Here is a 24,725-nt window from a genome sequence, read left to right on the forward strand (position 1 = left end):
GAAAGCACCTAGCCCCAGTGTGAATGATGGGCTGCCCGGGAGAGGTAAAGGCCAGAAAGACCTTTCTGTCTTGGAAACTTTTGTGTGGGAGCAATCCTTGGACTTATACAATACTGGAGATTATATCCAAAAAGTCTGCTGTGAGCTCCTGAAAGGGCATGACTGCTTTAACACGGGACGGAGAGCACCCAGCCCCAATGCATCAGGGGCAGACGATGGTCTGCACAGGGGGAAGTCTCCTGGGAGGTGGTGGGAGGCACGGGCAGGAGGAGCCAGGGCGCTGAGGGCGGTGCCGTGGGTGCCGCTGGGGCGGGAGGAGGGATGCCCGTTTCCCGGCGGAGCCGTCAGCTGACGCCGCCGTTTCCTGGCCGTGCCCGCCATGCTGCGGCTGCTGCTCCCGCTGGCCGCCCTGATCGCGCTCCTCCGGGCGGCGGTGAGTCCCTCCTCGCCTCTCCCTCCTCCAAGCGCACCTGGGGCCGTGGGGGGCGGCTCCGAGGGGCGCGGGGGGCCGGCGTGGCTGAGGGCTGGCAGGGGCCTCCTCCCGCCGCTGGAGGAAGGCGCTCCGCCCTTGGTCCGTTTTTAATTAAACCATGAGCGATTTGGGGCTCGTGGGCGGCGAGCAGGGCGCGGGTGCCGGGATTGTGCTGCGCCGAGGGGGAGGTCCCTCGGCAGGGACAAGGAAGGGTCCGTGCCCTTCTCCCGAGCAGGCCGTGTGGAGCTGGGGAAGGGCTGGCGGTGGCACCCTCCGGGGGGCGATGGCCGGGGTCGTGTCCGGCCCGGAATGGTGGTGCCAGCTGTCCTCCGGCCGGCGCAGGGGCTCCCTACGATCCCGGGAGTCGTGGAGTGCAGGGCCTCGCCGAGCAGCCAAGGGCGGTGCGGGAACCGGTGCCGATCCCATGGGAAAACTCGCTCGTCCTGTGGTGTGTGAGAGGAGGGAAAGGAGTTTTTCCTGTTCTGCATCGACTCTGTAGTAGGCACTTTGTCCCATACCACTGCCTAAGGACAGATCCTTGGTCTTGACAGTCTTGTGGCTCATGCCTTGAGTTTGAGGCAGTGTGTCGCTATTACCTTGGTAGGTGGTGCAGTTGAATCGTGCGCGGGTGGTTAAAGTTGTATGAAAAGCAGCACAACCTCAAGTGAGACCTCTATGGAATGGGTGATAGTAAATGTGGGGGAAGTTATGGCTGAGCCTTCCAAAATTCTGAAGGTTGGTGGGTAAGAGGAATGGAGAACCAATACTCACCAAATTTGGTGGTATTAACACTCCTAGGGGATTTAATAGATTAGTTTAAAACAGATTAAATACTGTAAAAATATATAGTGAGTTTCAAGAATTTCCTGCCATGTGAGGTTGTAGAAGCAGACAGTGTTTACTGGATTCAAAAAATTGGATTTGCCAAATTTAAATATATCAGGTTCATAAACAACATCCGGAAATGACTAGGCAAGGATTCGCTTTCGAACATCCCTAGTGTAGCAGCTTTATCAGCTGGAGGAATATGAGGGAGCAGACCACAGACAGTGGACAGGGTCATGTAATTTCTTTAAACAGCATTTCTTGTTGCTGTTGTCCAGACAGAATATTGCCTGGTGTCTAGAGGACCTATGGACTTGGATCAGTAGATTAGCAGGGCATTTTTTATGCTCTTATCCTTCCTAGCTTTGTTTGTGTAAAATAGCAGTTTTTTAATATGAGAGCTTGAGGAACTGAGGGTGGCAGACACGGTTTTTCTTATCAGCCCACATTTCCCTGACACAAGCAATGAGGGAAGGGATCCTTTTAAAACTTGGTCTAGTCTTCAAACTAGAGCAGGGTCCTGTTATCAGGGAGCTGCTAATGTTCTTTTAAATTAGCTTGGGAAGGTATATGCTACAAATAAGCAACCTGGCAAACTGCAGTTTTGAGACTTCTGTGCTCAGGCTCACTGCTGAGCCCTCCAAGGCTGCTTTTGTGTCCTAGTTCTGAGATATTTTTGGCTGTAATGATTGCTTTTTCTCTAGTTAAGTGTGGACTGAGAGACAGGAAGTGTGTTGAAAATAAGCATATGGCACTGCATGACTGTTATGTCAGACACGATCTCTATTGTGTATTATAAAAGACCATCCAAACTTTTTTCATCTACAATCAAAATGAAACAGTAGGTTTGTTTTAAATAGAAATATGCATTAGTAGAAACACTGTGACTGACCAAAATACAGAGCAAAGCAGGGAATTCCGGTGCAATTCAAACATAATTGATCCTTGTTTGTTTTCAGTCTGTGAGCAGATATGTGGTAGACTCTGCTCCCTTCTAAAGGAGCAGAGTATGTGACGTTTTGATCCCTTTTCAAGTAATCCCTGTTAAAATAGGATATGCTGAAATAGGCATTGAAACTTGGAAACTACATGTAGTGGAAGTGGTCTGGAAGCGAGTAGCAAAACACAATGTGAGTTTCACTGATCCTACTGATTTTCAGGGCTTTGGAGAAGTCTGATTCGCAACTGCAGGCAAGGATATCTGCTGATACATCATCTGCAGTTTCTGGGACCACAGTTGCATCTGGTAGCTGTTCCAGTGGGGATTTCACTGCTGCTGTAGCATGTGTTAGTAGAACCTCTTGCATTCGGTAAGAATGAGGTAGGGTGATGCCTGCTTTTCGGATGGAGCCAACTGCTTGGGAAGAAGAACAGAAAACACATGTTAAATTAGTATCAGAAACAACTTAGTCCCAGAACATGTATGAAATTTCCAAATACTATAATGATTGTTTCCAGCACTCATTGCATCCCTGTTGCGATCTATTGCCATCTGCTATAAGGAAGTCTTAATGAGAAAAGAGCATATTAAAAAAAAAAAAGGGTGGGGGAGGAATCATAGAGGGCTGCAGGTAGGGAGCTTGGAAGGGGACTGCCAGAATCCAGTCTTTTCTGTTGTCTGATTTATTCCACATCAGGACATCTCCTCTGTGTCTTTATAACAGTGATTCTGCATGACCCAGCATCTTGGGTAGTACGTAGAGTAACAATCCTTTATTGCAGTCTGGGAAAAAGGGAATATGTGTAATATTTTAAAACGGCTGATACTGGTTCCTGGTTGCAGGCTTTGTTGACCCAAGGCACCCCTTCATAACCACATTATTGCCTACTGGAGACTTCTGCAGAACAGAAGGGAACAGTCAGGAAGCAAAGATGATCTCCTTCAAGCAACTACCCCTTGAAGCAAAGGCTGCAGTGGCTGCAGGAATGGTTTTCTTCTCTATGATGCTGTCGCGGAGTTATCTGGCAGAAAAACTCGATCTCAGGATGCGACACTGGGTTCTAAGGCTGCAGATGGCACTATTTACCAATACACTCATGCTGATGGGATCTCTTCATGTTTGGAAAAGCACAGTCACCATGTTCACCAGGTCTTCAGCTGCCAGCTCCCTCTGTTTCAGGCTGTGGAAAATAGCTGTGTTCATGTTTCTGGCTTTGGCTCATTCAAGCTTCTTTACGTTGCTATTTCTTGTTGCAGAAGAACCCTATTTCTTTTCTTTAGCTGCCTACACTTGCCTTGGGGCCTATATCATTCTCATCTTCTTCCTCTTCACTCTAGGCTCTGTAGAGCAGGCTTACAAGTTCTTGGTGGGGAGAGGCACTAAGGCAGGCACTGGCAACAAGAACAGAACAGCAATGAAACCAGTTTTGGCAGTCATGCTGACTCTTGTGCTGACTGTTGTTGGGCTGTTAAATGCTTCCCAGCCTCCTGCTGTGAATTCAGTGGAGATTCCAGTTCACAAGCTGCCCTCAACCATGACTAACCTGAAAGTGGTGTTGCTTTCAGATATCCATCTGGGGCCTACTGTTGGAAAGACCAAGCTTGCCATGATAGTGAGAATGGTTAAGGCTTTAAAACCAGATATCACGGTGATCGTTGGGGACCTGACTGACGCTGAGGCAGAGATCATACGACCTGCTGTTGAGCCTCTTGGAGAACTTGATTCCCCTTTGGGGACGTACTTTGTCACAGGAAACCATGAGTACTACACGTCAGATGTTAGCAACTGGTTTGAGCTGTTAAAATCATTTAACATTCAGCCACTGCACAATGAGAATGTGAAGATTGTTTCGCCAAAGAGCACTGATGACTGGTTCTGCCTGGCTGGTGTGGATGATATTGAAGCAGATGCATTACGCTACTCGGGACATGGCATGGATTTGAAAAAAGCTCTCAGAGGTTGTAGCAGTGAGCATGCAATAGTGCTTTTAGCTCATCAGCCAGTTGCTGCAAAGTGGGCCCTTCAGGAGAGACCAGACATAAATTTAATTCTCTCTGGCCATACTCACGGAGGGCAGATTTTCCCTCTAAATGCTGGAGCTTATCTTCTGAATCCATTCTTTGTTGGCTTGTACAAAGTTGGGCAGAACACCTTTGTCTATGTCAGCCCAGGGACGATGTACTTTGGAATACCCATGAGGCTGGGCAGCAGAGCTGAAATAACGGAGATAATCCTACGTTCTGCTTGAGTTTTCCATTTGACAGACTTCTGCCGTTCTTTTTTTGGTCAGTATATTGGCTCTTCTGCTGTGAAAGCAAATCCTTTTTCAGGGAAGCCAGAGAAGATGTACTGGGCTGAACTTCAGCAGGTTCTATTAAGTTTGAGCAGAAAACACTAAACTGTATCTTGGGCCTATGAAAGAAATTTGGGGCATGTTAAAATACTGAAGAAGTTAGTTCTTTGAGTTCACTATCATTGAGATTCTGCATTGAAAGCTAATGCTGATGTCATGCAGATAATGTGTGTCCTGTGCATGCTTAGTAATATCTGTTTCCTGCACCTACTTGATTTTCCAATGTTTGCTATCTATCAGGCAGCTGCCTTATCCAGTCTCAGGCAGGCAAAGTTCTGATCTCGTGCAGTGAAATCACTCGTGCACGTTTTGCAGAAGGGACTGCAGAGTGCCCACTGAGTATGCAAAATCTAGAAGTCTTATGCTAGAAACGTTAGGGGAAGGGAATAGTTGAGGATTTTTTTTTAATTGAGGCTGGAATCCGTATCCTTCTAGCTGTCTGCAACATGCACGAGGGCTTCCAGTCTGTGCTTACTAGTACAGTAAGTTGCCAGCCATCAGTTCCTGAAATCCAATTTTTTCCAGTTAAAAAGTTGGTGAGACTGACATCAAAGGATGAAAGTAGCAGTCATTCTCAGGCATTTCCCCAGAATAGCTGAGCATCTACTAATTACTTACTGAAAATGAGAAAGAAATTTCAAAATTAATTTCTGTTGCTGTCTAAGCATGCAGTACCTCCTGATGTAGAGCACAAAATCTGAAGCTGAAATACTAAGTGTCTTTTCATTCTATGTTTTTTTTTCTTTCTACCTGATTTCTGCTCTGTCATTTTTCTCTTGCAAGAGTAAGGAGATGCTATTTGAAAACAATGCAAATAGGTTAATGCTTGAACTCTGTTTAAAGGCTTTAATATCTCAAGTAAATTGTGCCCTTTTTCAAGGAGACTAAACTCTGCAGTGGGTGACTTTCCTTAAGAGCACTTGCATATCATTGTCCTGGGTGTCTGTAGCCACAGGGCTTCCCTTGCTCTGCCTTTCTGCCCACCAGCACCTGGGTTCCTCTCAGGCAGACCCATGTAGCATGGGGCAGAAGAGAGCAGTTTTTATGTGGGAGACTGAGGATGGCAAGACCAGAACTGAGGTGTTCAGTCTTTTCCTGTGTGAACCTGAAGCACACGACCATACACACTTCTGTTTTGTTCTTCAGCTTCCATTCTCGTTTTGAAGGAGGTGTATTTGAAAAGTGCTATAAGCTTTGTAAAGTCGAGTTTTTCTCTGAGTTAATAAATTTTGAAGTTTCGCTTCATCCGCTTCCTTCAGCCCTCCCCCAGGCAGAGTTTCTAAATGCTAGGCTGGTTTTGTATCCTGTTCCTATGTACAGACATCTTGCCTTTTTACTCAGGAATATTGAGAAATACTGTAAATGTGTCATGAAGGTCAGTGGAATTGTTGGAGAAGTCAGTGCTCTTTTAATCTGAAAACTGAACACCTGACCGCTCAGGCTCTCTACTTGCCAGACTAGATAATTTCTGTTTCCTGACACCTATAATTTTGTGAACTTTTTTTTTTGTGCTCATGAGATGATACCTGCTTAAGTATCCTGAAGTTTGCATGTATATTTAACGCTGCCCACTGTCTGTGTGGGCAGTGAGTGCCACCACTTTGCAGTCGGTGGCATAGTGTCAAATGGTCTTAGGCAGTGAGAATTTTGATAGCCTGTGACTCTCTGTTTACTTACCGACATGCCTTCAGTTAAAAGCTTTTCACTTGTTGCACTGAGTGCTTTACCATGTAAAGAAGACTAATTGCTAAACAAGTTTCCTTAACAGGAGGCATTTGTCGGACTGATTTTAGATGGTGTCAGTTTCTCAGTGAGTTGCTAGTATTACTTTTATTTTTTTTCCTTGCCCTTTTTATTCTTCTCTTCATTCTGTCCAAATGTGTGCAGAAACCTAGCTGAATAGGTCTTTCCATTCCAGGATTTCTTAATTACTTTTTATGTGCCTCACTTGGAAGATTATAATATGTCCTTTCAGAAGCCAATATGCATCCTTTTAGGAGTGGTCATATTGTCATTTCATAACTTTATTGAGTTCTCCCACTGTAATTTAGTTCTTGTTCAATTTGTTTTCTGTAAGTCTCTCCTTCTGAAAGCTTGTTTGCTTGATGATTACTTATTACTTAACATGTTTTCTTTCTGTGCCAAAACATTTCAAAGCCTTTTCTTATTTTGCTTCTTAAATATGAGTGGAAAGTATCTTAGATCAACTTTCTTCTTGTTAAAAGGAATTAGCTGTTTCTAAAATCTAATAGAGAAATATCTAACTAACTGTCCTTCAAGGTTCTTCCTATACATTTTCCGATTTGACTTGAATGTCCACAATGTAGACCCATGTTCAGTATTCCAGATGAAGAAAAATTGCTGTGCTGCTTATTTTGTAATTTTTTTTGATTTTTTTTTTTTTTTACATTTTGTGTGTGTGTGTGTGAAATGTATTTGATCTGGAGAACTTAACTAAATGAATATGTATTTCTTTCTATAAAAGGCCAGTTCACTGAGGGGTGGGAGGGCAGTTAATTACTGTCAGAATTAATAGCAGAATAGATTAGTATCATCACTTTGTGAAAGTTATATTTATTATATAATTACTATAGAATGGATTAAAAATATGTAAAATGTGATATAACAAATGCTTTAAATGTTGGGATTTAATAAAATTTTATTCTTATATCAAGAAATATGCCTCTAATGACCTCTTATTTTGTACCAGTATATATTGAGCAGTTCATGTTGAATAGTTTTAACACACTCGTATTTACTAACAAAAAGCTACCGACAATAAACCTGACTAGTTTTGGAAAATCTTGCACCCACACTGCTAAGCAAGCCGTGGTGAAAAGTGGGAAAGGTAAGGCCACTATTAAATTTTCCTGAAGCATATTAGGAGAAAAAGGTGCAGGCTGAAGAGATGAGAATGTGATGCAGAGAAAAGGACTGCTGCAAGGAAAGAGAAAGGTTATTAAGAGAATTTTTTGGAAGGAGCAGAAGTGGTTTGTGGTTCTCAATTTTGGTACTTAAGCTTTGGGGTAGAGGAAGGGCTGTTTTGTGTTTGAATGGTCTAGATAGGAGAGGCCAGAAACCTTCACAGGTGGAGAGGTTTGTTGAAGATTTGTATCCACATCTGCTTGCTTTCCAAATAAGAAAAAACCCCTGCTTTGTAAATTTGGAGAATGAGAAATTTTAGCCACTGTTAAATAAATTTTTCTGTTGAAGATATGTATTTTTTTTAATATCAGGAGACATACACATTATAAAATTACAAAATAGTATTAAGATTGCAAAATAAATTCTTCCTTCATTTAAGAAAGGACAAATTCTTTAGTTCTTCCCTTTTTCGTGTGAGTATGCTCTGAGCAAGTAAGATGCAACATTGCCTCTAAGGGTCTGAATTTTCATCTGGCACTGAAGTGATTTGCTATGAATGAGCTGGCATCCCAAACAGTGCTGTTAGGGTGTGTCTGTTGAATCTGCTTGCCAGATGAGCAGACCCCCTACCCCATCTAGGGAGATAGAGTGGGAATGAATTCCTTGCATATTCAATATTGCATGAGTATGCAATATTGACAGAGCTAGACATAAATTCATGACGAGAGCTCTCTTGTTTTCATTGCAAGCTCTGGGTCATGAATTGACAATAAAATACTGTTGAGTAATTGATCATGGGTGGAAGTCTGTTTGCAATGGGTGATGAATGAGGTAAATCGGAAGTACTCTGGAATCTTCCTCCCTCTCTTCACCCCTGTAATAACACTGTGTCAGGAAGCATATGTGTTGGGAAGGTGACTTACAGCTTTAGAAGCATGACTTCTGAATGGCAACTGGTTCAATGATGACCACTTTCATAATTAATACCTTCTTTTAATTGTTTTACTGCTTTAAGGCAGCCTTGGTTCTCTACCAGAGGTGTCTGTCCCTGGGGGCGTGTAAACATTTGTTTCAACATTCATCATCTCAACAGTTATCTGCCACAAATGGAACAAGTGTCTTTTCCATAGGCCTCTTGATGTGGTCTAAAGTCTAAATGAGAGGACTAAAATTCTCTTACAGAGGGAAACCACAGCAATTTTGACTCTCCTTATTTCTAGGGATAGTGGCCTTTTAATGTGTAATGTGCTTTTATCCCTAGTGATGCCTTTGTTTTTTCCTCTTATGGCATTGCAGAACTGCATTGCTGCACCTGGGTTCTGAGTTCCATTTAGTCATGATCATTTGGAACACTCAGCTCTGCATTAATGCTGTGATTTGTCACAGGACCCTACAGTAAAAAACATTTGAAGAATGTGAAACATCTGCTTGGTGTTTGTAGGGGAGAACGGTTTTGTTCAGGGGTACACACAGTACAATTTCATCCTAGTGCAGCATGCCCAGGAATCAAGATGCAGGTTTGAACTGAAAGATCTGCAAAAAGCCACATATATTTTAATTGAACAGAAAGTAAGCAGGTGATCTTATCATCCTTTGCAGTGATAGTTTACTTGGGGCCTAACAGCCTGGAGTTACTACAGAATAATAATTTCCTATGGAGAATCCCAACCTTTGAGTTACAATTGTTCCATAGCAGTTGGTTTGTATTTCTGAGCTCTGTAAGGTCCTGATTTTGTAGAAGTCTGGCATGCCCATGCCTTTTTTGAGTCAAGATTTATTTCAACTTTCACGGAACTCTCTGTTAAGTAATCTTAAGAATGGGTCCGTGTTTATGGAATGAGAGCATGAAAAGCTTCTGCTGTGCCACACTTGGCAATCCCTTGCATTTCTGGTGTCCCTGCCAGCTCACTGTTGTATCTTCCCATATCTGTTGTTATATGTTGACCACACTTTCACTCGTTCACTACTGGCAGAATGTTTTGAATTGCTATGTGCATTTAGGACATTTTCCACAACTTTTTTTAGGTTTTCTGCAAAAAATTGCCTCTGTTGCAGCTGCAACACAATGTAGTCTTCCTCATTGAAATTTGTAGTCTTGAAATGTTTGTAGAGAGTTATCTCACTCAGTTGCTCCATTTAATGACAGTCTAGGGATAGGCATGTTTACTGAGTAATTTCATCCTCAGTTTTTCAGGAGGGTGTGATTTTATTTTGAACTATATCTACTAGTTTGTACTCTTGTTCTTTTGTCCTGTGACACACTGCACTGGTTCCTGTTTGCTTTTGTGTTGTGCTAAGGCTCAAGTGGGCTATAGGTAGCTAGTCATTCACCATCTGTTATTTTAGGACCATTGTATCTTCTGTTATGGGCAACCCACAGGTGCTGTATAGACTGTTCTCTGTGTCTTTCAAGGCAGGAAAAAATTACATCGTGTGTTTGTTTGTTTTGTACACAGAATGTACCCCAGAGGAGTTTTGGGATTGATTATGATTCCAACTGCTTTGTCAAAGATGGGGAGCCTTTCCGCTACATCTCTGGCAGCATTCACTACTCACGGGTGCCCCGGTATTACTGGAAAGACCGCTTGTTGAAGATGAAGATGGCAGGGCTTGATGCCATTCAAACGTGAGTAGCTGATGACTTTCCAAGAGATTTGTAGTCCTGGGAGCTGTATGAGAAGTAGTTAAGTGGAATGCTGCCATTTTTACTCGGTTTATTATTTTTTAAGTAATAGGTGAGAAAGCTCTGGAGAAGTGAAGGGTGGTACAGGGTGACCCCTGTGAGTGTAAACTGGGGCAATTGGGCAGGTTATAACTAACAGGCAACACCTATTTCACAACCCAGGGTGCAAATGTGACCTGAAATAAATTGTTGGACTGTGAACTTTGGCAGCTATGAAACAGTTGTATGTGCTCTGCCTTTGCCAAGGACGTTGTATTCTGTGGTCAAAAGGCGGATCAGGTGAGAGGACACAATAACCTATTTAAAACTCTTTCACCAGGAGCATTTAAATTTAGAAAAATGGTTGGGAACTAGGTGTTCTTGTTTAAAAAAAAAAAAAAGTTTAAAAGCTTTCATTTTTGTGTGAATACCAAACCCTTAGTCCATCTTTCTTATCTTTCCTACTTATTGCAACAGGTGAGGCACCAATAAAAAAAAAAATGAAGCTTAGTCTTATTTTTGCCAAAGCTTTCTTGACAAGGGGAGCGGTGGAAAAGTGTAAGGCACAGTCTTTTCAAGCGAGGGTCGTAATTCCCAAACAGGTTTGGTTTTCTTTCTTAAATCATTGCAAGGCTTAGAGCTTCTCTTTGAAGCTACCTGCTTTTGTGCTATGGACTGCCAGACAGTGCTGGTTCTGTAGGCCTGTAGGCCAGGGCACTTTGCTCTGTGGGAGTGTTGCACCACCTCTCCTTCCCTACCCTTGAAATTGGTATTTTTGTTAGGCCTGCAAGTTGCCTTGTACACTTGGGGGTGTGATTAGTCAGGGTTAGTATGTGAAGAAAATACAGCAGGGAAAGAAAAGAAGTTGTGTTTTTCCAAATTTAGGATTCTCTATTATTTTTGTGTGTGATCTTCTCTGTCTTGAGATGATGCAGTGACTGGTGAGTGGGTTTTGGGTGGTTTTTGTCGTTTTCTAGTAAAGCAAGCAAGCTCTGTCTTCACTCACGTTATGTAAGAGAATGGGATTAAGTAACACACTTGCTCAGGACAGGGTTTCTGGAATTGCCCATATAATTATTTTTTGCTGCAGTAAGAGTAATCTAAAGTGGACCTGAAAATTAATACCTTTTGTTGTTTGGCTTTAAGGTCAGCCTGGGTCCAGATAGTGGCTCTGTGACTCCTGCGATCCATAGTGTCTCATACTTCCCTTATGTCTCTGATTAATTTTCTTCCTCCTCCCAACACCCATTTTCAGCTTTTAAAAACAGTCCCTTCCTTTTTTTTTTTGTTTGAAATTGCCTGTTCATGTCTCTGCTGTGTCACAGGCCTTTTGAGATAGAAATATTTTCTTTCCCGTTCACCCTATCACTGTTGTTTAATGGCAAAATTGCTGCAGGGCTGGTTTGTTTTCTTCCCTGTTGCTTTCACCCTCCTCCTTTATAATCTCCCACTAAACCCATGGTTTTTTTCTTATTTCTTTTCCTTTTTTTTTCCTTGTTGAAATCTCTGCTTTACTGCTTTGCATTAGCATCCTTCCGCTGTGCAGGAAGGAGCGGAGATTGTCTTGTTCTGCTGGTGCCAACTGTTGGTCTTGGGAGAGCTGAGTTGTGTCTGTTTTGGCACAGAAGGTGCTGTGCAGCTGGCAAGTGGTTATGGGACCTGTGGGCTTAGGTGTTGCTGGATGACAAATGACAGATAACAGTTTTATTACAACCCCCATTTCTTTTTGTAAGAGCACATTTTGATTCTTGAACTTTCTCCCCTGTTATTGCTTTACCTTTGGATTTTTTTCTGCTGTGGTAAAAGATAAAGTCCTAAATGTGTACCTTAGAAGAAGAAATGACCCCAGTGCCTTGCATTTTCTACAGGAATGAAATCCATGCATTTTTTTATTTGATACCAATCTCTCTCTCTCTCTTGATGCTAAAAAAAACACCTCACCCACCAAAACCCCCTTTTGTTTTTCTTAGAAGTTTGCCAATAATCAAGCCTTACTGTTCTTTATTATTTGGGATAAAGCAATAAATGTTCATATCCCAAACAAATCTGCTGTGATTTTGTGGTTTTGTTAAAAAATGAAAATCAATGTACATGATTATTTAGTTGTGTTTTTGTTTTCTCTTCTTCTACTTACTCTTTCCTGGATAAGTAATGCTGTTAGCAAGGGATTGTGAAGTCATTCTGGAATGGGCAGCAGCACTGCTAGACTTTCTGGTAGAATGTGGTAGTTGGACTCCCAATCTTGAGGCCACCTCTGAAGATTGTGATTTTGCAGCTTGGGGTTTTTCCCATGAGATAGGAAACAGTCTTGCTATAATTTAAAATATGGGAGCCTTCCTTGTTCTTATCAAGGTGTTCCCAGTAAGGCTTACCACTTCAAGGGACACAGAATCCTTTTGTTATAGGATTGTTCTTGTAAATACCTTGTGGTCGAAGCCAGCCGGACCTGTTCTCCTTCCTATTCTCTGCAGCTTCTTTTCCAAAAGACTCACTGTACCTTGATGCATCTGTGATAAACAAAGTCTGGAGTTTCTATAAGTTTCGAATAATAGTTTATTATATGGTAAAAGCAAGCAGCCGGCTGGGTGACAGAAATGGGACCAGTTTCCCAAATCTGCACACCCCTACTACAGGGTACATTTAGTATTTATCTTAGCTACTTCATGCATATTAATTATATCATATACATATACATTCTACAGGTTTTTGCTAAGTATTTAATATATGGGTTTTCTTACAGCTAAAGTTAAAAGGGTTATCTCTACAACCAGTCATAATTCATGTATTCTTGGACGAACAGGCGCCGCCTAAAGATTTAGTTCTACTATATTTTATTCTTAGGATAGTAAGGAGGATTTAGGCCTCTTGACCTTGTAAGGGTCTGTTTTATTTCTTTATGGGGGTGTAATTAAGTTTTACAATCCGTTTGTTTTATTTTGATGTAATCACCCATTTGTTTCATGAATCACAATTATTTATATATCACACATCTTTCGGCTCCTGACTGAGTCAGCAGCTCATCCTGGACTCTGGAATAGGTGAAGGCAGTACATATATATAACTGCCTGCACCTGATAGCATCTTAAGCAATAACAGAACATGAGAAAACAGGTGACAGAAAGCTTGATCTTACATTAAAGCTTAAAATATCAAGGCCTACACCTTCTAAATAGCAGGTTGAAATTTAATGTTGTGGTTCGTGTGACATCCCAGAAAATGATGGAAAAGGACACTGAGGAGCTCTACTCCCCACCTCAGCAGGCAGCACACAAAAGTGTCTGGTCACATGAGGGTAACTCCACGTTTTCAGTTCCTGAACAGAGTCTGTCAACTGTACATGTGTGCTGTCAAAGACATCTGGAAAGGACTGAAAGTTAGGGGTTTGTTTGGTTGGTTTTTTGGGGTTTTTTTGCATGGAGGAGGTAAGCAATTAACCACTAGATGGAGGTAAATATATACAGGATTTACAGATTGGTTGTGAAGCTTCCTGGAAGAATCCACAGTTACCTTTATGGGCTCATAGAAGGTTAAAGTATGTTGAGCATTTTCTTTGTTGGCTCCATTTGTTGACTAATGAGTGGAAAACTGTAAAGCTGTAGAAACTCCTTCTAAGAAAGAGCTGCTGTTTGTCTCTTAAAATTACTTAAACACAATTTACTGTTTTTAAATACTCATATATGTGTAATTTAACTAGCTGTAATATGTATATGTATAATATGCTGCTCATTTCTGAAAGTAGTACAAGTTACTTAATTTTACATTATTAAAAAACCCCACCCTGATATTACAGAGAGAATTATTTGGTACATTAAGGTAGTTAAAGTATGGGTGTTTGCCTGTTGAGAGCTCTGTCTTAGGAGAGGAAAACTGAGACTTCTGAAAAGGAGAAGACTATAGGATAAAGCTTAGAAATTGTGTGTAAACGGAAAGTAAATGCTATTACTCAAATACAGAAGAAATGCCACCTTTCAGGTTTGAAAAAGGGATGTGGCTTTCCTCTATAAATTCATTATTCTGTAAGTAAAGCAGTACAGCATTAACCACTGACTGTAAATTTGTACAATGGCATATAAGAATTATACTCATTAATGATAACAGTTTCAAAGTAAAATGATTTGAGGCCATTGCTAGCTGTAGAAAATATTGGGGGATTAAAGTGTCTTAATAACAATTTTTAGACTAGTGTTTATAATACATTTATATCATGATTCATTCTTTAAAAAAAACACTTCACCTAAATTTTTTTCTGAATTTTCTTCCCTCCTTCTCCACTAGAATCTGCTTTATTTCCAGCCTTGTGGTGAAGCATGGGACATAAATGAAAACTGTTTCTGGAAGAATTTTTCTATCTTCTTCCATCTTGGAAGAAGAGCTGGAGAAACCCTCCAGTCCTCACCTCAGATGCTATTAAGCGTATTTAAACCTTGAGACTTGTTTCTAGAACAAGTTCATAAAACTCTCCAATGAGTATATTTTCATAACTAACAGATGACAAGGTGTAGTTAAATTGCAGCTAGAATGCTTTTCTCATATTAACCTCTAATTTACTTACCAGTGATAAATAGCTGGTTTGGTAGACTAAAAAGAAAAGAGTATAAGTGGTTGCTGTCTCTCTATAGTCATATTTTAGGCAGTGAGAAACTGTTATGAAGTTAATACCTAGTCATCTTTATTGAGCTCAAACAGGTGCAGCGCTCTTATAGAAGCATTTTTCAGTGAAAGAATTCCTACATCTACCTCCCTGATGTACAGGAACAGACAAAACTTTGCCTCTTACTGCAGTGTCATGTTGCTGATTCATAGTCAGATGGTACTTCTCAGTGGAACTTGCAGACCCTTTTCCTATTAATACCACTTCCGTATGTCTTCTTTCTCATTTTGTATTTTTTTACTGTTTCAATGCAAGAGAGACTTGAAAAGGGATAACTCTTAATCCCTTGTTGATTTCAGACTATGTTGCTCATTAGTTAAAAGCACTTAGAATCCTCGTCGTGTTCACTCATCAATTTGCAAGTGCTCCCCATTTGCAATCATGCAGATGTCAATAAAAGCTTTGGATATAGTTAGACCTACCAAAGAGACTTGGGATACTCCTCCAAATAACCCATTACACTCCCAGCATATTGTGGGTTGTTGTTTTGTTGTTAATTTTTTTTCTATGTTGTTATCCCAGTTATGCTCTTCTTTTTTTTTTCTTGCTCGCTTATAGGGATGTGGTACAGCAAAGTACCAAAAGCTTTGTTAAGTCAAGAGACATGAATTTTTTTCCTTTAATCCTTTAGGCAAATTTTCCAAAGAACAAATAGATTTAGGTTTATTTGTCCTTGACAAATCCTTAGTCACATATATATGTAACTTAAAAGAATTCTGCATTCCTAAGCAATAGTTTTGAAAACAACAGAGCTGTTATAGCTTATAGCAAGCTATAATTATACTGCAGTGGTGGCCTGGATGATGGTATGTGGAACACGGAAAGTAAGTACAGTACGATACTCTGGTATTGTCTTTTTTAGGTAGGTTGGGAATTGGTTTGTCTTAAATAGTTTCCTACTTTATCCACTTTGACCTTAAATGTCAGCAATCAGCTTGCTCCTCTGCTTGAAAATTAGACAAAGTGCACAAAACTACATTAACATCACATGTATTTTCACGGGATTCACGTATTCATTAAATGCACATTTAGTTTGTTTTACAAGTGAGTTATTCGTGTGCTTCAGAAACAATTAGAGCATGTTGACAAAGAAATAAAATATACCACATAGAGGGGAAAATCTGCATTATGATGCCTGAGTGCACTGCTTTGACTCCATCCTGGCATATGACTTTTAAGCTTCATCATCTCAAACAGAAGCTTAATACTGTACTCTTTCAAATTTTGGCATTTGAAAGGGTATGATATTAACTGAGGTTGAAAGATTATAATTTTTTGTATTTGATGTTCATGTGCTTGTTTGTGTGTGTATGGCCATTTCAGTAGTGTACTTATTTGAGGGTTCCTATTTTTCCTATTGAAAGCACTGTTTTATGCACTTTGTTTCCCTCTTGGGTAGTTTTTACAAAATTAACTGTGCAACATATAAACAAATACAGACTGTAAGACAGTGAGAGGATCTTTGCTTGACTGAACACAGTTTTGATTTTAGAAATTTTTCTCAGATTTATTCTTTCTAGAACAGTAGCAACAATTCTCCTAAAAGGAGAATGTGCAAAACAAACCCATGCGCAAGAATGAGTTTTCCCATTCCCTTGAATCCTTGCTCAGGCTGTACTCATCCCTGATTTTAATGTCTGTCTGTGCTGTGATAGCCACTTAGTACTATGCCAAGCCAAAACACTCATGGCTGTCAAGAGGTTGTCCAGCAGGGACCTTAAGCTACAACACCATGCATAGTAGTTGGTAGATTACATGTTTCTTTGTTCTCTTGCAAGCAAGTGGTTTTTTTTTATTTGTGTGAGATGTTCAGTGCCGAGGTTGCGGTTTCTTAAGTCCTGGAAGTAGGAGAGAGATGTTCTTTCAAATGGTGATCTGCTTGTTTGGCAGCTTTATTACTTAGTTGAAATGAAATTTTACTTTGTCCAGGCTCTTGGGCACCTTAACATACTCCAACTTGACCGTTCTTCCCACTGTTGTTTTCCAGAACTTGCTTTGCTCCTGGTCAATGAAAACTTTCAGGACCAAGATGCAGTATTGTTTGAGACTTAGATGTTTTTTAGGTTCTTTGTAGTGGCAGCAGCATGGACCTGTCAGCCTAGTTGGTGTTTCTTGTGCAATCTGGGTGTTTCGTTCACGAAGGGTCATGTGCTGTTTTGGTTCCTGACCTCCTCCTTTGTGAGGGGTTTACAGTATTCATCTCCTCATCAATCTCCCCCCACAATATAGCTGGTACCTGACTTGCTAACTTCAAAACTATTAACTACTTAAATTTTACAACAGACATCATAGTTTCAAAACAGCACTACCAAAACCTGTTCTTGCATTGATATGGACTCCTGGAGACATACTGCAAAGTACTAAACCTAATTTCAGTATTAATTTCAATGCCTTCTGCCATATGAAGTAGCTCACAGAAGGAAGGTTGTCTTGTCTTTTACCGACCTTAAGGACCAGTTCAGCATTACAGATCTCTGGGGTGGGTAGTGCAAATAGTTGTTACTCTGAATTCTGGTTAGTCTCAGTTTCCTAATGGAAGGTGACTTTCTCTCTTAATAGGTATGTCCCATGGAACTACCATGAAACCCAGATGGGCGTATATGATTTTTTTGGTGGCAAAGATCTGGAGTATTTCCTGCAGCTTGCTAATGAAATTGGATTGCTTGTTATCCTGAGAGCTGGACCTTACATCTGTGCAGAATGGGACATGGTATACAGCCTTTTGTGACAGTTAGCTCATTTCTAGGGTAAATCTAATGCAAGTATTTCTGTCTTAAAGTAGACAAACATACTTGATGTATCCCTTGGACGAGAGTCTTGCTTTAGTATAATTAAATCTATGCATCCTAAGTGACTTCTTACAATACAAGCTTCCTCAGTATTTGTTTTTTCATTAGGAATTACTACTTTCTTGTAGAAAATCAGTCTTCATGTCTCACTGTATATTTTGATAAAAGACTAAATTCTTCTTAGATTTCCTAAAAATGTTTACTGAAGTGTTTCCCTTTCTTTTCACAGGGAGGTCTTCCTGCATGGTTGTTGGAGAAGAAATCTATTGTTCTCAGGTCTTCTGATGCAGGTAGAGACATGAAAAAGGTTATCAAAAATACACTTTGGCAGCAAGGCGACTTGCTGTTTGAGGCCACTAGTAGATAATTCATATTTCAGCTTAAGTTTTTTTGTGAGTAAAATTTTTCAGTCCTTCTACTCAGACGTGTGCATTCAAGAAGTATATAGAATGAACAAAGTAGGGTAGAAAGTATCCGAGGTATTGACAAGTGGATGCCAAGAGGGAAATCATTGTCACCATTGAGGAAAAGACAGTAGCTTCAGCTTTGAGATCCTTGGTTTTGTCATGGCCAACTGGCCACTCATCATGGAGATTCCTTCTGGCTGGTCACTGTCCACGTAATTCCAGAACTAGTTACAGCATTCTCAGGTGCTGCCTGGTCATGGACCAGTTACAGAGGGATGAAATGAGACAAGAGATTAATGTGTTTATTGGAGTGCATTTGTTGGGCAACAAATATATAGATGTCAGTTTTGCTCATTGCAGGTTAAATTATCTATTTAAAAAATAGTACACTTAGCAATGTTTGAATTCTTTTCCTGTTGAAACATGTTAGGACAACCTGTGTGAGATATGATGAAGTCCCTTTGGTGATTTTCCAAGTTCATCAGTATTTAAGTGTTTTATTTTTTAGTAAACGGTACTGGATGCTGACATTTATGAACAAGTATAAGAACACATCTATTCAAGTATAAGAGCAATCTGTTCGTTAAATGCCGTTCATAGTTTGTATAATTAGAACTATGGTAAAAACTATCCCTGTGTCAACAAAAATAAATAAAACAAAAATAAACCCCCAGAAATTTAGGTGAAATGTTTATGCTTTGTGTATCACAGATTACCTGGCAGCAGTAGAGAAATGGATGAGTGTCCTTTTGCCAAAGATGAGGCCTTACCTCTATCAAAACGGAGGTCCAATCATCATGGTGCAGGTAACTTTCTGTAAATCAGATGACTCCTAGCAACATGAATGCTTATACCACTCTTTCAGACACTCCGTGGGTCTTGGGTGATGGTGTCACAGATGTTCCTTAGCAGTTTCAGGTAGCTGAAAGTTTCTGATGAAATACCTTATCCTAAAGAACCGAATGCACTGTTTCCAGAATTCAGAGAGAGCTCATCTGCTCTGTTGAAGTTGTTTCCCACAACCATAGAAAGCAATAGAGGGAACTTGTGTAGCTTTTTAGATCTGATATTCATACCAATTCTCACATAAAGCCAAAATACATTACAAATGCCTGAAACAATTTGACAGGGAAAACCTGCAGATAGAAGAAAAAGCAGTATGGAGTAAGCCTAAACCGCATGACAAAAACTGCCTGAAAACTTAGACTTTTTAGTTCTTAGCACCTAACTTAAGTTGTAAATGTTTCCAGACACAATCTTGTACGTTTGTGGTGAGTAGCTTCTCTCTTAAACTCCTTCTAGACGCACAGGGGTGATTGTTCTATATTCTTAGAATTTGACCATAATGAAAGCGTTATTTCAATTTTTTTTGAACTCTGTGGTTGACACAGGATGGGATAAGAGGCCCTACTTGTAATATGCCCAAGATCATTTAGCTGAACAATGTGTTTTTTCTGTTGAGCAGAAGCACTGGGAAAAATTATTCTTTGGCAGAAATAAGATGCTTATAACAGGATTTTCAGAAATAACCTTCGGGTCCGCGTGGTGTTGGAGATCTGGAGCTTGAAAGTCCATCTCCTTGAGAAAGGGGCAAGATGTGTACCTTTCAGCAGCAGCATTGTCCTTCTGCCCCAAGTCATTCTGAGTCCATTGCAGGGCTTTACAGTTCATGAACCCTTTGTAGATGTGCAGTTTTGTTGCAGTTTTGGTCATATCACAACCTGTTCTATGGCTTTATTGTTCTGCTAGGGAAGGTGGTTGTAGATCTCAAATTTTAATAGAGATTGTGTTGTGATCACTGTAGCCAAGTAGCAAGGGTAAATACTTCTGGTAGGGGGTTGATTTTGTAGGAAAATGGCTTAGCTCTGCTCAGTGATTGCTCCACTGTAAGATACAAGTGAGGGGAATCAGTGCCTAGAAGTCTTGTCTTCTCTTACTCCTCAGATCTGGAGATAAAATGACGTTTTCAACATTGCTGTCAAAGGAAGAAGAGGGTTGGGTTTGGGCTTTCTGGTTTCGGTATTGGATGCAGACTGAAACTGGCTATGGCTTTACTGACTTGCTTTTACTCTACAGGTAGAGAATGAGTATGGAAGCTACTTCGCTTGCGACTATAACTATCTGCGTTTCCTTCTGAAGCTCTTTCGCCTGCATCTTGGTGATGAGGTGGTGCTTTTCACAACTGATGGTGCAAGCCAGTTTCACTTGAAATGTGGAGCTCTTCAGGGTCTCTATGCAACAGTGGACTTTGCCCCAGGTTGGAGACTGCTGTTTGACACCAAAAATTCTGTTTTGTGTGTGGTTGTGGCAGGACAAACTGACTTGACTGCTTGACAAACCTGACCGCTTTGTTTAAATGGGGTAATAGGCATTTATGTGTATTTGATGTACTCTTAAACTTACGAGAATCACCCATGAGCACCCAGTTAAAGAGTCTTGCATCTTGAAATCATGAATTAACAATTTACACTGCTCATAGTAAGTATCTCCTAAAAATAAGCAGTAATAGTTGTTGTTGGTTCCATGTATTTTTTTAATATTTCTTTTTGGTCTTTGAGTTTTTTAATGTCCTCGTCTGTCCTAGAATCCAGCTGTCAAAGTACATTTCTTTTTAAGCCAGTGATTATTAGAAGTACTGCTGAAGATCATAATTAAAAATGTGCACACTGCCACAGTTTGGTGTGATATCGGTCTGAAGAATGGCTTAGCAGCAGTAGTGGGATCAGAAAGTACCCCTTTAATAGGAAAGTAAAGGATTTAAATGTTCATATACTGCATGGACTTGGCAAAATTAGGCTTAAGGCAAAAATAGGCTTAAGGAACAAGAAACAAACTCCAAGATAGATATTTTCTTTTTTTTTTAATATGTGGCCCGTTCTGTACATTATTCTCTCTACAGCCAAACGTGTACTTAGCAGGATCTGTTTTCTTACAAATAGAATGAAACTGTGAACTCCTTCATGTGTATCATTTATGAGATGGCGAGCTACTCATGGAAGTGGTTGTTTCCATTCACTATGGTTTGAGCCACTAGGAGTGATCAGAAGTGAAAAGCCTCTTTAGAGACTGCCTGGCTTCTGTTCTTCCCCATAGTCTTGGTAATGTAACCCCAGACCTAGACTTTCCAATGATCAAGTAGCAATTCTGACGCATCTCAGACTTTTTCGTGCCAGAATGTCATTGCTGAGAAAAGCTGGGTTTTCAAAAGATGTATCTCAAAAGCAAAGGCCTATACATATGCATGCATACATGTATGTATATACTTTAAATAAGTTCTGCAAATGAAACACTGGAGTCAAAAGTATTGATTTGTGTGTTTGCTGGAGTAACTTCTCATGATTTTTGCTAGGTTGAAAGGGAGATAAGACACCTATCTCAGTAAAATGAATGACCCAGAAAGTCACAGATGTAGCAACTCAATTTTATTTCTTTCTGTTCATAGGTGGCAATGTCACAGCAGCATTCTTAGCTCAAAGGAGCAGTGAACCTAAGGGCCCTTTGGTATGTCTTTTCACTTAAATTTCTTGTATACTTTCTAATCTTGAAGTTGTTAATAAGAGTTAATAAGAGTTGACAGCAGTGCATTGAATAGTTTTAGGGACATGTTGACAAAGACGTAATTTCCAAGTCAGTCAGAAAAAGTGAATAGAGGAGCTTCTGTGGGTGTTTGTCAAACCCACATTAACTGCTGTTCGGCGAATACTATTTTAGTCTCAAAATGTATTAATTTTGTTTCAGTAGTTTTCCTTGCTAAGGCAAATGTTTACAAAGCAGCGGAAACACTAAGTATGATTAGATGAGTTAGTGAGATATGTGTGTAGGTGGAAGCTAAAAGCAAAGTTAAAACAGCAGGTTAGAAGTTGTTTCCTGTTTTCAGCTACCCTAGAGGTTTTAGACAAGCCATAATGGGATGTAAGATCACTTTTGATAAAGGGAAAAAGCCCACTGAGGGTACAAGATTATCTCTGTGCTATGAAATTGTTTGTAATATTGATTTTTCATTACATCTGGTCTATGTATGCTATTCTGCACAGAATATGTTGGATTCATCATTATTTGAATGCCAAGCGTCTGAAACATTCATGTTGACCAGTTCCCAGGAAATCCATGTTCATTGATACTTAAGCATTTGTTTTCTAAGTGTCCCTATAAAGTTATTGAAACGATCCTTTAATTTCTTTGACTCAGTAGTCTGAAAGTTTGACCAGTCTGCTGAAAAGGACTGATTTAGTATATATTTTGCTGTATTTGTAGTAGTTTAAAAATGGCTCAGATGAGTCAAGGTGGCTTTTTTTCCTTCCCTCTCACACTTAGTAACCTTAAATCACATTGCATTCTGTTCTTGTTCCCTCTTCATGTTTTCCCTTCCTCTTTTGCCCTTCCTCCTTTCAGGTTAATTCTGAGTTTTATACTGGATGGTTGGATCACTGGGGGCACCGTCATTCTGTTGTGCCCGCACAAACTATAGCTAAAACACTTAATGAAATCCTGGCACGTGGTGCTAACGTTAACCTGTAAGTGTGTGTTCGGTAGAGGTTAATTTTGGGGGGATTTTTTTTCCCAGTTCAGCAAAACCTGATTTAAGTGGATGGCTTTTTTTTTTTTTTCCTTTTTAGGTACATGTTTATAGGTGGGACTAATTTTGCCTATTGGAACGGTAAGAAATTATTTAGAAGATACTAATGATGTAGGAGAACTGTTTATGAATGAGGTAGTAATGTATTCTGTGAAAGAATAAGCTATGCCTACTTTCACATGAGAAAAGATTACTGCACTAGCTATTTTCTGTCTGTTGTCCGCATATTGTACTAAACCCAGGTAGTATTTGTCTTTGCCAAGGCTACTTCTGCCTCACTCAGTGCTGTGAAACAGTGTTTCTCTTCAGAGTATTTCTGAAGACTCTGTAGCAGAGCAGTGCGAGCTCGCAAGGACATTGTCCTCCGTCAGGAACAGTTTCTCTGTGTCAAATCCCACATATCAAGGCCTGCATTGAATCTGAAAATGTAGCTGAGTCTGACTGTGATCGGAAAGAATTCTCAAAGTTGATGCCTTTGGAAAAAAACCAGCTCTTCCACTGCTTCTATGGCTTCTTTTTTTTCCTTTTGCCTTAGGTGCTAATATGCCCTATATGTCACAGCCCACTAGTTATGACTACGATGCTCCACTGAGCGAAGCAGGAGATCTGACAGAAAAATATTTTGCCTTGAGAGAAGTCATTGGTATGGTGAGTGCCCCAGGACATTTTTAGAATGGTTCTTTGAAACATGCCTGGTGTACTGCAAACTCTCTTGCTCTTGCGTCGGTATAAGTCACTTCTGAATTTACTGTTTTCTGCAAGTGGTGGAAATGAAGTAGAACAAGACAATGAGTCCAACCTAACTACTTGTTGTTAGAAAAGGGAAAAGATCTTGCACCTCTCTTGCTATCCCTTCTGTCCTGATGGATCCCTCCTTTCTTTTAGAGGAGAGGATACAGATGTAGCTCTGACACCAAAATCGTTGAGCTGTCCTTTCTTAATGTATTTGCTTTCTTTCAGCTGAAGGTCAGTAAGCTGAATCCGCTCCCTCAGTCGGCTGAGAGCCAGTGCTGCCACAAGGGGGGCAGAGAGAGCCAGGAAGGATTTGGCTGGGAGTAGAGATGGGGGAGGAGTGCATAGAGCTTTTTCCTTGCAGCATCAATCAGCCATTCAGTCAGTTTAGGGTCATGACTCAGTATCAGCCTGATGTGTGCTACAGCTTAGTATTTTGGCTGCCTGTATCCCAAGCTTCATGCTGTGGTTTTGGGCCTCTGTGAGAAGAAGCATGCTTATCCAGCTTGGTTTTGTGATTTCACAAACTGTAGCTAGTGGGTGGGACCAGCTTTGCATTGCTGTAAAAATGCAGTGTCTCTACAAACTGGAGACTGAACTGAAACATGGAACCTGTGTCCAGATTTTGAATAGCTTTGCATTGGAGGCTGTTTAGATGAGGCTTAAAAACAGATTCCACATGAATTCCAAGGCTGAGGCTTGTACTCGTCCTGTTGCATGCCAGCAACATTCCTATTCACTAGAAGACATTTTTATGCTGGGAGTAGATCTCCCAAAATAGTACTACCCTTTCTCTAGGGTTGAGCATGCCTGTATCTCTGTAAATGTGGAAGGCCTGCTGTGGATTGTTTCCTTCAGTTTCTCAATTTTCCCCAAGCTTGACGGGTTAAATTGGTGGGATAATTTTGATGGCCTTTCCAAGGGGAACCTCCTGTCTTGATACAGCCCTTTTCACCAGAGACATCTCCAAACTTCCTGATTTACAGTTGTTTTCTTCAAGACAAGGTCCCTGTCTGAGATGTAAGTAGTATGCTAGTGCAGTGAGAGAGCCTTGATAAGATCTGAAATGTTCAGTATAACCTCAGGTGTGTTGGGTCATTTTTTGGTTTGGTTTGTTAGTTTCTTACTTTCCATATCCATAGGTTCTCATGAAGTTATTCTGTCTCTGCTGTGGGTTCTAAACCTGTAACAGTCTATCTACTTAGTTGCAGTTTCAGGTGAATCTGATGAAAAAAATTAAAGTTGCCTGTAACTGATGACTGAGTTCAACATGTTAGCTGTGCTACAAGGCTAACATTATAATCTTCCTTTACAGTTTCCTTTGGTTAAAAATGTAATGAAGAAGAGTTTCAGTTTACAGCTCCTTTCAATTGCTTACAGCATTCTCTAAGTTTTACTATTTGAACTGAAATTTCCTGCTTTTGACTTCTTCTCTTGGGTGAATACAGTTTT

At 40.5% G+C, this 24,725-nt stretch overlaps 2 protein-coding genes across 4 annotated transcripts in view; both read left to right on the forward strand.

Moving 5' to 3' along the window:
* Window positions 1-334: 334 nt before the first annotated feature.
* Window positions 335-24,725, forward strand: part of GLB1 (galactosidase beta 1) — a 43,153-nt gene continuing 18,762 nt past the window's right edge. The window contains exons 1-10 of the mRNA XM_027748561.2: window positions 335-433; window positions 9,913-10,082; window positions 17,329-17,479; window positions 17,788-17,848; window positions 18,677-18,771; window positions 20,042-20,222; window positions 21,408-21,466; window positions 22,358-22,479; window positions 22,582-22,622; window positions 23,077-23,189. Coding sequence (XP_027604362.2) covers window positions 380-433; window positions 9,913-10,082; window positions 17,329-17,479; window positions 17,788-17,848; window positions 18,677-18,771; window positions 20,042-20,222; window positions 21,408-21,466; window positions 22,358-22,479; window positions 22,582-22,622; window positions 23,077-23,189 — 1,047 coding nt within the window. The 5' untranslated portion in view covers window positions 335-379. The remainder of the gene's footprint in view (window positions 434-9,912; window positions 10,083-17,328; window positions 17,480-17,787; window positions 17,849-18,676; window positions 18,772-20,041; window positions 20,223-21,407; window positions 21,467-22,357; window positions 22,480-22,581; window positions 22,623-23,076; window positions 23,190-24,725) is intronic.
* Window positions 373-7,269, forward strand: TMPPE (transmembrane protein with metallophosphoesterase domain). Of its 3 annotated transcripts, none has more exons than XM_027748565.2 (2): window positions 373-433; window positions 3,081-7,269. In XM_027748565.2, exon 2 carries the CDS (start codon window positions 3,170-3,172, stop codon window positions 4,484-4,486), a length of 1,317 nt encoding a protein of 438 aa, XP_027604366.1. In that variant the 5' UTR covers window positions 373-433; window positions 3,081-3,169; the 3' UTR covers window positions 4,487-7,269. The 3 variants fall into 3 exon arrangements, with proteins under 3 accessions (XP_027604366.1, XP_039237492.1, XP_039237491.1); XM_039381558.1 differs by lacking the exon at window positions 373-433 and adding an exon at window positions 1,314-2,618; XM_039381557.1 differs by lacking the exon at window positions 373-433 and adding an exon at window positions 1,314-2,607.

Source organism: Pipra filicauda, unplaced genomic scaffold, assembly GCF_003945595.2.
Source record: "Pipra filicauda isolate LSUMZ 115617 unplaced genomic scaffold, ASM394559v2 scaffold231_size1239837_pilon, whole genome shotgun sequence".
NCBI classification, from domain to species: Eukaryota; Metazoa; Chordata; class Aves; order Passeriformes; family Pipridae; genus Pipra; species Pipra filicauda.

Coding starts and splice junctions, on each gene's coding strand:
- TMPPE (XM_027748565.2), top strand. CDS start 3,170: ATGATCTCCTTCAAGCAACTACCCCTTGAAGCAAAGGCTGCAGTGGCT.